Genomic DNA, 12,719 nt, shown 5'->3' on the forward strand with positions numbered 1-12,719 from the left:
CTATAAAAAAGGAGTCAGTCTCCCGAGAGTCATCCAACACATCCAACACAAGCACTCCGGAGATCTGTTCCGTCAGAAGAGCCCATGCGGCAGGCAAAGCCAGATGAAGGAGAGCGCATGGCTACATTCTGAACACCGTGAAGGCCCGCGCCGAGTAGTCATCACTGGCCATGGCCAGAAAGCTGGCCTCCGGGGAAAGCCGGGCTGTTTTCCTTCTTTCCAGGTCTTACAAAAAAGTGTCAGATGCTTAATAATAATTTTAAAAATGCAGGATTTGGTAATTTGGCCTTCTCAGCTGCTTGGAATCTGGATAAGTGGGACTTGGTCATAAACAGACAATGATTCTTATCACAAACGATGACAATGTTAGTGCATGATGTCACCCCATGCCTAGTCCCTCCCGTCCAGACCTGGACATACTCATTAGCTCAATCCCTCCATGTGCTTAAGGTCTGTCCAAGGCAACAGGCACGCCATTTGAACCCTGACCCCACACCAAGCACTGCAGTCTTCTCTCGCTTCACTGGGTAGCAGGGGCCAAGGAAGACCCAAGGCACAGCACCTCTTGGCCTCTCCTGGCCAGAATCAGTGCCCTTCACATTTAACACTAAAAACCCAAAGCGTTTTCACTCCTCAATCTGCCAGTATCACTGTCCCTAGCATGGGACCCTGCAAGTATTAATAAAAGTGACCTAACTTTTCAGTTTCTATAGCATATTTACCACCCTGTTTTACTGACCCTGCAATGGACATTATCACTCCCATGCAAATAAAAATCCAGAGGCCGAGAGCATACAACACATTACTGTCCCCGTCCTAAAACACTCTTGTGCTAAGTCAGTCCTCAAGGAGGAAAGTGGAGGCTCAGAGCGGTGAGCTAACTTCCCCATCATCCCACCCATAGCGGCTGGTGTCTTAGCATTTCCAACGCAGCCAATAAATATGCTTCCATTGGTATCTCCGCTAGTCTGTTTCTAATAAGCCTGAGTGGATGGGGCTGGACGCCACACATTCAAAGGGTTGTAGTTGGGGTGGGGGATGTTTTAGCAGGAGGCGGCCTCGGAAGAAGGTGTCGGTTCCTCAATGATACTCCTAGGAGGGCACCCTAAAGAGACTAGGGAGGAAGCTGCTCTTCTCTCAGACTGCCTGGCCTGACTCTGAAGAACCTGCAGAGATTTTCCTTTCTCTAACCAGAGTTATGCCAGAGCACCAGTTCCCAGAGCTGCAGATGCTACCCCACCTGTGGGCCTCGGTGTTCTCACCTTTCAAATGGGTATCATCTACTCTACCCCGACAGCCCCATAGCTGTGAAGGAAAACAATTTAGAAGCCACTGAGATATTGTAACCAGAAACACCAGGTTAAGGTACCAAGAAAGGGACTGTTTCTCCCATCGTTTTTACTTACCCTGTCCTTTCCAAATGCAGCCCTGACTTTAACTAAAACCTTTTATGTAGGGGCAAGGCGTTGTGGGTAAAACACAATTGAGGTTGGGAAGGATGGAGGCAATATGCAAAGCATCACGTGAAATGCTTCCAGTCAACAATGAAACACAGGTTGTGTGAGCTACAGCAATCAGAAGGGCTGTGCAGGACTTGATTTGCAGATGACCGGCACCAGTGTAAGAAAGGACCTTTAATGGAACCCAGGAAGCCAGAAAGTTCTCTGTAGCAAGCATTACTTACACACACACACACACCCATTTTTCTGTTAAGAGTCCTCAAATATGCATCCTAGCAAAAATATTCTATAAGCATTTTCCCATATCCATCCTCCTTTTAAAAATGATTTCTCTTTGGAGAAGGGACTTAAGACAAGAAGGGCCTCTCTCCTACAAAGTCAAAAAAAAAACCCCTCTGTACACTTCTTCCTTCCAGCTGGGATCGGGAAGGAAGCTGGCCTAAGCTGATGCTAAGAGGGTCCTAAAACTAAAAAACACTGACTTTGACTTCCTTGCAAACCACCTGGGAAGAGAATCAAGAGGTCCTGGGCTTGACATAATCAAACCCCAAAGCTGCTGGTTCGGCTGATGGGGAATCACAAAGCAGAATGGCGCATCCCTTAACAGTCTCTCTAATGTCTGGTTAATTATCTGTTAACACGAAACCTATACGTAACAGGCCAGTAATAATTAACTTTGATTGGGTGAATATGTCCAGGTGAATACCAGCACCTGTCCCTGAATTTGCCCATAGCGGGTTCTGGGCTTGCCTGGTTTGGCTTCATCAAGCACAGAAAAGCCATTTCTGAGTCAACATTTGGCCCAGACTGGATTACAGACTCAGAAAAACGTCTGTCAGGAGTCACGAAATCATAATAAATTTCTAACTTGACGGATGGGGAAACTGAGGTTCCTACGGTACCAAAGTCCTCTGTTTTCTTTCTTCCTTTCTTTTTAAGAGCGATTGGGACATGCCTTCAGCTGTTTGGAAACAGTTACTAGACACAAAAGTTGATACACTAACGTACAATAAATTTTTGGCGTTTCAGGTGACATACAGAAGCAAAATTATGTAATATAAGCTTTCTATATACACATTTCCTCCCAAAACGCGCCTATCTGGTTTAAATTGGAAGCTTCCAGGCACCGGCTCAGACTGACAGGCAAGTCCCAATCAACTGCAGAAATACTGAGAACTCTTAAGAAAAAGTTCCACGAAGTTCTCCAGACAATCTTTAAAGAGTCAGTGGCAGCAGCGCAGGCACCGCAGCCCAGCATGCCCACGGTCAGCACATTGGTGCGGTCGTACTCACCCTTGCCGGTGCCGGCCTTGGACACGCCATAGTCTGGAGGGCTCCGGGGTCGGAGAAGGTCGTGGACGCGTGGTGGTGGCAAGGGCAGCCGAGGCAGTAGGTCTCGCGGGTTCCCATCCCCGCAGCTGCCGCCACTCACGGCAATCCTGAAGGCCATGTGCGCTCCCAGGCCAGCGGGCCCGCGGCCCGGGCCGGGCACACCAGGGGCCTCCTTTGGCCTCTTGTCCGAAAGTGCCTCGGCCACCTCGCAATGCATGGCGCCGGGGCGGGGCGCACAACTGGGGGTCGCGCCAGGCTCCTGCGGAGGAGAGAAAGCACCGGGCTTTAGAATGCGGGAAGCTGAGTTCTCCGTCCCGGGATCACAGTTTGGGCAGTCATGTTCTACTTAGTCCTGATCTCTAAAATTTGTCAGTGTCACCACACCAACCCCATTCCTGAGCCACCTGACCCCGTGCACTGTGGTCGTCACCCTCTCGCTGCCATCGCCCTGGCCCCGCACATTCCGGAGAAGCCCCTGTGCCCTACCACCCTAATCTGCTTCCACCCAGGGTCAGCCCTCTTCGGACGAACGGCAAAACCAAGGCCTGGGGTGGGATGGGAGCGCCTGTCCGGAGTTCCCTAAAGGGACAGGGAGAAGGGCAGCAGCTGGGACTCCCTGAGCAGGGTTCGGGAAGAGCCGGAGTGGGTTCAGATGGGTCCCCGGCTGCGCACCTCCAGGTGCTCCAGGGCAGGCTGAGCAGAGTCCGCGCACTGCACACGCACGACCGCGGGGTGGAAAAGCAGATTTCCCGCGAGCACCGCCACTCGCCAGAGGCCAGCTGCAGATGAGCGCGCACGCCCACTGTGCGAGCCCACAAAGCACACCCCATAGACACACATCCCTAAAACCCGGCGAGCGGGAGCACGCACAACCAGTGTCGCCCACGCACGCCGGCTCACACACACACTCGCGCAGGATCAACACGCACTCCCATTCACCGGCTCACACTCCGCAGCGCGGAGTCTCACGCCGGAGCCACGGCATCATCTCCAGCATCATTCCCGCGAGAGCGAGGCCTCGGGGGGGCCCCCAAACTCGCCTCGCCCCCTCGGCGCGCCCCGCGCCACCCCAGAGCTCGCGAATTTGGACGCCGCTGGGTCCCGGGCGCGAGTCGCGTCCCTTCTCACCTCGCCGCGGTTGCAGCGGCTCGCGGGGCGCACAGCACGGCGCGCCTCCTCTGGCGCCGCAGCCCCCGCAACCGCCGCCACCGCCACTGCCGCCGCGTCCTACGGGGCGACACCCCGGGGGCGGGGCGGCCCGCCGCTGCCCACAACCGCTCTGGCCGCGACTCTCGGGGGCTGCCGGACCAGGCCAATGGCGGCGCGAGGGCGTGCCGCTCGCCTGGGGGCCTGGGCGGGGCGGCGTGCGCCCGGGTTAAGGTTTTGACAGCGGTCGGAGCCCGGCACGCTAGCTGCTGGGACTCTGCTGGACGTTGCGGCGCCGAGAGGAACAGGGCAGGGACCCGAAAGCAGAGCCAGGACAACCCGGCTTCGTCCCCTCCTAGGCGGGGGTACTGCTTCTCCCTGGTAAATGGGAATGACAGTACCAGCTAAAACGTAGGTAACAGTTGCAAAAGTGCTTGACAAGTTATTTTGTTTTGTTTTTGAAGACTCTAACCAGCTCACTCGAAGAAGTCGCACAGATTTCACGGCAAGTCAATAAGAAAGCTGGGATCCGAACCCAGGCCTCAAACCATGTTCTCACGATGTTTTGTAGAAAGAAACGGGGTAGGGGGGTGGGGAGTGGATCTCAAAGTTCCCCTCTACCCCTGCCGTTCCTTGCTTCGTCCTCTCTCCCTCATCAGGGTCTCAAGGGACCCTGCTCAATGTGTGGGAAGAGCCCTTATGAGGCTCCATAGTTATTGGACACAGTAGCTCAGCTCTCAACTCTAAGCCTTGCAAAATTGGGAGTTCATTCAGGTCTCATCTATCTTCTGGGGCTTACTGAGGATCCAAGGAAGCCTCAAAATGTTTCTACATACAGTCAACACATTCCTCTATGTACTGATGACAACCACCAGTCCAGACGGTCTTAAATTGTTTGAGAATGGTCTCTGGCCTTAGTCTTAAACTGGAAAACGTGTGAAGCTCCTGCAACAGTCCGGGTTTAGACTGGGATTCTACACAGGAAGATAACCCAAGCAGTATTTCCGGAATCTTGGTAAAACAAGATTTTCCAGCCACAAAATTTTGTTAACGTTTAATTTCTGATACTTTATGTAAAGACTTCCAATCAGCATGGGCAATGGGAAGTACCGCGATGTTTTACTTAAACCCACCCCCACACTCATGGCCAGCCGCAACAGGGTAGGGTGTGGCAGAGCAGGCTTCCCGACTCCCACACCAATGTCTTTTACCACTTACATTACCAAGGGCAGGTGTCAGCCGACTGTGCAGGTAATGCGCAGGCCCAGAGATGCACAGGCACCTCAGAGGTCTTGCCTCTTTCTGGGAATTTGTGGCTTGGAAGACAGGATGGAAGAAGAGTAGAAAGGAAGAATAGCTCACCAACTGAACACCCAGTACTCGAGCCACCCCCCACTTGTGAAGCGTGGGTCGTGGCTCTGACCAACAGGCACGTGGCTTTAGACAAATAGTCCTACTTACTTTATCCCTCAAAAAGCAAGAAAGGGTGAGTTTGAGGCCAGCCTGGTCTACAAGAGCTAGTTCCAGGACAGGAACCAAAAGCTACGGAGAAACCCTGTCTCGAAAAATAAAATAAAATAAAAAAAAAAAAAAAAAAAAAGCAAGAAAGGAAGTTCTGGCTTCGCCTATTCTGCCCTACCGTGAGGCCAGGAGGTGAGCTCTCTGCTCCCTCACACACACCACCACACTACACACACGTACCCACAACACACACATACCCCAACACATACATACCCCAGCACACACACACATACCCCAAACACACACACATACCCCAACACACACACACATACCCCAGCACATACACACATACCCCAGCACACACACACATACCCCCAACACACACACATACCCCAACACACACACACATACCCCCAACACACACACATTCCCCAACACACACACATACCCCAACACACACACATACCCCCAACACACACAGACGTGCGCGCCTGCACAAACACACACACACACATACCCCAGCACACACACACATACCCCCAACACACACACATACCCCAACACACACACACATACCCCCAACACACACATACCCCAGCACACACACACATACCCCAACACACACACACATACCCCCAACACATACACATTCCCCAACACACACACACATATCCCCAACACACACACACATACCCCAACACACACACATACCCCCAACACACACACACGTGCGCGCCTGCACAAACACACACACACACACACAAACACACACACACACAGCACTGTACATCCAGTTCAGACTGAAAACATTTGCCAGATGAGTCACTTAGCCAACTGGACGAGCAGGCGAAAGCTCTCCGAATTTCCCAACACAGCAACAGCTCGTTTACTTAGTCTTTTCTGCACCCTCACCTTTGGCTGGCTCCCCTCCTCCCCATCCTTGCTGTATTTCTTCCTCCTCTTCTCAGTGCTCCATTCTCCTCCTCCTAATATTCTGTCTTCCACAGTGGTTTCCCTATCCGTCTGAGATGCAGATCTGGCCATGGAGCTTTCTTGGTTTAAACTTCACCAACAGCTCCCAATAGTCTTAAAAATAAAATTAAGGCTTTTAAAAATTGATTTATTCATTGTATGTGCCTGAGCATTTTGCCTGCAGTATGTATCTGTGTACCACATGCATGCCGGGTACCCCAGGTCAAAAAAGGGTCTCAAATCTCCTAGAATTGGAGTTAAAAATAGTTGTGAGCCATCATGTGGGTACTGGGAACTGAACCCAAGTCCTTTGCAAGAACAGCCAGTGCTTTTAACCACCGAGCTACCCTTCCAACCCCAAAATCAAGACTTAAAAAAAAATTAGTGTGTGCATGCCTCTGTGTGTGTGTGTATGCGCACAGGTGCACATGTACTATGGCATATGTACAGAGGTCAGAGGGCAACTCCTGGGAATCCCTCCTTTTCTGCCACCTTGTGGGACTGAACTCGGGACAGATGTCAGCCTGGCATGCAAGTATCCACTAAGTCATCTCCATACCCATAAAAATCATATTTAAAACATGTGGAGGTCAGAGGACAACCTGTGGGATTCAGCGCTCTCTCCACCATGTGGAAGTCATCAGGCTTCGCAGCTGGCACCTTTACCCACTGAGCCAGCGCCATGGTCTTTAATCAGAGCGCTATTTAACCCTTAGTCGTACCCAAGTAGGGTAGTTTTCATCTAGAACCCAGAGCTTACAGGGATGCCTTTATAGCTGGGGCTTGTTTCCTACGCTATCCACACTACACACTTCCATCCACAAATCATCTAGTGCCCAGTTCAACTGCCCTTTCCCAAGTCCTCCGGCGAGGACTTCTCCACGCATGCACTCAGAGCCCTTTGCTTGAATCTGTCTCACACTTATGCACTGTTTTAGCTGTTTGTTTAATGATCTTAGAGTCCTGCAGAGGCAGAGGGATCTTTAGCCTGTATATCCCGAAGACTAGAAGAATCCCATGCCCAAAGTCAGCATGGAGCAGCTGGATTGTTAAAGATGGACCACTATTTCACCTGTGCCCGCACGGCTAGGTAAGCATCCTCCAGGGCAAGCTTACATTCAGGAAACAGACGGGGCAAAAGCAGACAGTTCTATGTGTAAAGTCTCTCATGCCCCTGGAGCTCCAGGAAGGAGAGGCGAGGGATGCCCCACTGCTTACTCTGCCTCTGCTGTCTGCACCTGCTGTGTGCCTGGGGTGTGATTTCATGCAGTCCTGACAGGCCTCTGAAATAAGAGGCCATCATAAAGGAAATAAAAGCTCAAGGTTAAGAAATTTATCAAAGGGGCTGGAGAGATGGCTCAGAGGTTAAGAGCATTGGCTGTTCTTCCAAAGGTCCTGAGTTCAATTCCCAGCAACCATATGGTGGTTCATAACCATCTGTAATGAGATCTAGTGCCCTCTTCTGGCCTGCAAATACGTGTGCAGGCAGAACATTGTATACATAATAAATAAATAGATCTAAAAAAAAATTATCAAAGGTCTCATAGTTCAGATTGTCTGGCTTTGTGAACAGCTGATTTTCAGGACACGCCATAACCATTCATTGAAGAAAGAATACTCTCTTCAAAAAATGCTGTTAGGACAAAGGACAGCCACATGCAGAGGAGGGAACTGCTCTCTCACACAGTTGAAGTTGACAAGCAGGAACTTAGGATGGACCAGAAACCTACGTGAAAACCAGAAAACACAGGGATAAGTCTTTACCTTGGAATAGACAGTGCACTCTTTATGGGACTCTAAAAACATGAACAACCAAAGAAAACCTAGATAAACTTGATGTCATCCAAATTTAAAACATTTCTACATAAGAAGAGAGTGAAAAGATGGCTTAGCCGGGTGCTGCTGTGTAAGAGAACTGCTCAAGTTCCAGAGTTCAAGGCCAGCCTGAGCAACAGAGTGAAAGTCTGCGAAAAAAGAAGAAGAAGAAGAAGAAGAAGAAGAAGAAGAAGAAGAAGAAGAGGGAGGGAGGGAGGAAGGAAGGAGGAGGGAGGGAGGGAGGGAGGGAGGAAGGAAGGAGGAAGGAGGGAGGGAGGGAGGGAGGGAGGGAGGGAGGGAGGAAGGAAGGAGGAAGGAGGAAGGGAGGGAGGGAGGGAGGGAGGAAGGAGGAAGGAAGAAAGGTCAGAAGTTTACAGAGGTAGGTGTGTTGACACAGGCCTTTAATCCCAATCCATGGAAGGCTAAGGCAAAAAGACCAGGAATTTGAGGCAAACCCGAGCTACATTTTAAGACCCTATTTCAAAAGCCGGGCAGTAGTGGCGCACGCCTTTAATCCCAGCACTCGGGAGGTCAAATAAACATCTCCTGCAAAGAAAAAAATGGAAGCCAAATTCAATCCAATTTTTATAAATGACAAAGTCTGGACCTGATGCAAAGACAAGAATACAGAGTAAGCTCAAGGCCATCATGTGTGGCTTCATGAGACCCTTTTTCACAATAAAAAGTAAAAGAGGTTTGGTTGGGAATGTAGCCCAATTGTAGAGAGCTTGCCTAGCACACAAAGCCACGGGCTCAGTTTTGGGACTGAAAAGGGGGGCAAGCAAAGGATCTGAATTAACATCTCATCAAGAAGACTGACAAACATGTTAAAAGATACCCAGCGTTATTGGCCATTAGGAAAATGCAAAACCACAATGGAACATCACTCTAAATCTGATAAAATGGCACAAAGGGGAGATGGGGGAGGAGGGAGGGTGTGGAGATATGGGAACCCTCATCCATTGCTGGTGGGAGTGTAAAATGATCCAGCCACAATGGAGAACAGCTTGGCAGTCCTTCAAAGACTTAACAGAATTATCATGTGATCCAGTCACTCCAATTCTAGATGTAAACCCTGAAGAACTAAAAACATAAACAAATACACGCACAAGTGTGTGCATTGCAGCTCATTTCACAGCAGCCAAAAGGTAGGAGCCACCTAGATGCTCATTAACGGGTGTACTGATAAACCATTACAAACACACAGTGGGATGCAATGCCCTTTCCACACGGAAGACACATGGAGCTATTCCACACTGTGAATGAGCCTCAGAAACACACAGTGCAAGAAGCTAGGCATAAAGGGTCCTAAATTATGTAGTTCCACTTACATGAAATAATCGGGTATTTTATGGAGACAAAAATCAGGGGTGGTTGTCGGGGGTGAGGAGATGGGGTCAGGGGGAGTCTGTTTACATGGGGTTCTTTTAGGTCCTGAAAATAAAATCTGGAACTAGATAGAGGTGGCATTTTACAACACCAGGAATATATTAAATTCCACTAAACTGCCCACTTTTAAATCATTACTTTTATGTTATGTGAATGTCACTGCATTAAACCAATTTTTCTAAAGTTAAGAAGAACAAAGTGTGCCCGAGTCCAAAGCGACGGCTCCCATCACTACACTGTGGGCATTTGCTGGGAATGGCCCAGAGCAAGGCTTCTACAATGGTTGTGATGCCATCCAGATGGGGCTGTGTGCAAGCCCATCTCTGGTTCCTGAATGCTACTCCTGCCAAATAAAGATGGCAATACCTGACCCAACGGGGCTGCCAGGGACTTCACACAAAGGCAGAAAGTAAGACAAGCCAGGAGATGAGAGACGGTTAATATTAATAAAGTACCCACCCACCATTCTAATATTCATCTAACAAAAATGCTGTGTGCTTGTGTGCCCGGAGCGCCCATACTTCCAGTGAAGCTTGTCTCTGCCCAGAGAGAAGTGCCTGAATTACACACACTTGGGCTGCTCTCATGAGTTCTGGGTATTTGAACTGAGGTCATCAGGCTTGCACAGCATAGCTTTGCTCACTGAACCATCGCCCCAACACCAAAGATACTCTAAAAATAAAATGCAGGAAAAGGGGGGGTCACTCAGTGGGTAAAGTGTTTGCTGTATAAGTATGGTATAAGTATGAGGGCAAGAGTTTGGACCCCCAGCATATATTTAAAAGGCTGGACATGGAGGGAGGCTGAGACAGGAGAATACCAAGGGCAGGGAGGGGGGTATTTGCTAGCCGGCTACTCTAGCCAATCAATGAGTTCTAGCTTCAATGAGCTACCTTGTCTCAAAAGATAAAGTGGAGAGCAACAGAGGAAGACATTGATATTGACCTCTGACATGCACACGCAAGCACGCGCACACACACACATGGAACAGCTCTTTATAAATCACTGTTGCGAACAGCTACTAAGGATGTTTAAGATACGCATGCACACATGATCAAAGACTGAGAACTACCTTAGGACTAGAAGGGAATTTCCTGATCAAACACCCCAACAACATACAACAAAAATCACTGAATCTACAGCCAACATCACTCATGTACACTGCACTTAGTGTAAAGACTACTTTACCCTAAGATCGGGAACAGGCAAGGATGTCAAACCTCATCGTTCCTCTCCAGCAGCACCCCGGAAGTCCTAGCGGGTCCAGGAAAGCAAGGAAGAGTGTAAGAAGTGTACAAGTTGGAAAGGAAGAAAATAGAAGACTCTACTGACAGATGGCATACATGATCATCTATGCAGAAAATCTCGCAGAATCTCAGAAAAGTAAGATGCCTCCTCGGGCTAAGAGTTAAAGTGCTTGCCATGCTTGTGTAAGGACATGAGTTCTGACCCCCAAACCCACAGAAGCTGGGCACGACGCACACCTGTAATTCCCATGCCACAAGGAGAGACAGGAGGAAGCCAGGGGCTTGACACCCAGGAGTCTAGCTAGTTAGTATGCTCCAGGTTTCATAAGAGAGCCTGTCTCTGAGAATAAGGTGAAGAGGGACAGAGGAAGATGGCAGCGTTGACAGCCTTTGCTGCACATCTATCATGACCATGTCCAGAGGATGGCAGTGTGACGGTTGACACAAACATTCAGCCAGTCATACAGATGGAGCAGGAGAAATGGTCCCTGCTGAGAAGATGTGAGTTGGAGAGGGAAACCCCATCTGAAGGCAAGGGCTAAACTGGAACCTCTGAAGATAAATGGCTATGGGCCGTGGAGTCTTCCAGCTAGCTGGAAAACACGCATGCAGGCCCTGCAGCTCGGGGCGGCAGTGGTGGAGCAGTGTGAATGGCATGGCAGGCGGGCAGCAGGACACCAGATGACACTGGGGGAGGGAGCAGGCCAGGTCCTAGAGGCAGAGAGACTGGAGGCTGGAGACAGACACCATCAGATCTGTTCTGAAAATAGTAGCCCAGCTGTCATGTGGGAAATGGCGAGAGAAGGCGGCAAGAGTGGGTGTGGGAAGAGTAGGCAGAAGGCCAAAGAGAGGTGCTGAGGAGCCTGGACGGGACACGAGGAGTGGTGGGGATGGGAGGTGGTCCGGAGAGCAGCAGTGTGGAAGACGCAAGCCTGACACACTGAACCACGGGCGAGAGGAGAAGAGAGGCTGGGGACCTGGGAAAACAGAAGTTTGGAATAGTCCCTGGGTGGCCCAAGCCATTCTCCAGCCCTAATAGTGGTTTCCAGAAGCAAAGGGGATGTCACGGCCAACAGGCTCCGTTCCTCACGCTCGTTACATGCTATTGCTTTTCTATAGCGATTTTAATTGGTTTTCAGCGAGTCACTGTGTTCACAGGGAAAACAGAGTAAGACAATACAGAATGCACATCAAATGCTGCTAACGGAGACAATAGGTTTTGACAGCTTGAAAAACGATGAGGGGCAATCAAAGCTGCCCATAAAGGAGAGGGGGGGCATGGAATCGCAGCACTGCCCCCACGGCAGGTACAACTGCAGACGACCATATACCTTCCGTTCAGATAGCAGTGCAATGGCAAGGGTTGCACTGCCTCCTAACACACGCACAAAGGGAGCTCCAAACACTTAGAGCTGGAGATGGGTAGGTTCAGGGCTCAGCCCTAGGTCACCTTGAGCCTGAAATACTACGATCTTTCCATCATGCCTGTGTCCAGCTGAAGTAGGCCCTTCTAGTCCTCCTGACTGGCTGCTCCACCCCCATCGCTCCAGTACTCCTAATGACTTATCCACACAGTTTGCTTTCCTATCCCAGCAGCAAGCCAAAGGCACACAGCCTCCGTCCTTACCCCTTTCTGGGACTCTGCCTTCATCAGCCATCTAAAAACACTTGCTTTTTGCCAGGTTACAAACCTGTGTGTGGTTTTGCTGCGTTGCTGATGCTAAACCAAAGCTCCCTCGAAGGCGGTGGGGGTGGAGGGGGCGGCAGCCTAACAAGGCTGCTACATAGCAGATAGGCTCATGAGGTCAAAAAGCAGGTCGGTGAGGCTGCAGTGGTGCCTCTGCGAGGAAGCAGAAAGGCCTACAGCTCGCATTCACTCATTTTCCTCTTACACAAC

The 12,719-nt window shown here is 50.2% G+C and overlaps 1 protein-coding gene across 1 annotated transcript in view; it reads right to left on the bottom strand.

The window, feature by feature from the left end:
- Glis1 (GLIS family zinc finger 1) overlaps positions 1-4,031 on the bottom strand; it is a 192,883-nt gene extending 188,852 nt beyond the window's left edge. Inside the window, exons 1-2 of the mRNA XM_041651146.1 lie at positions 3,921-4,031; positions 2,754-3,051 (exon numbers count right to left, since the gene is read on the bottom strand). Coding sequence (XP_041507080.1) covers positions 2,754-3,009 — 256 coding nt within the window. The 5' untranslated portion in view covers positions 3,010-3,051; positions 3,921-4,031. The remainder of the gene's footprint in view (positions 1-2,753; positions 3,052-3,920) is intronic.
- Positions 4,032-12,719: the final 8,688 nt, after the last annotated feature.

The sequence above is a fragment of the Microtus oregoni genome, unplaced genomic scaffold (assembly GCF_018167655.1).
Source record: "Microtus oregoni isolate MIOR12 unplaced genomic scaffold, Mior012 000005F_ref0000423, whole genome shotgun sequence".
Lineage (NCBI taxonomy): Eukaryota > Metazoa > Chordata > Mammalia > Rodentia > Cricetidae > Microtus > Microtus oregoni.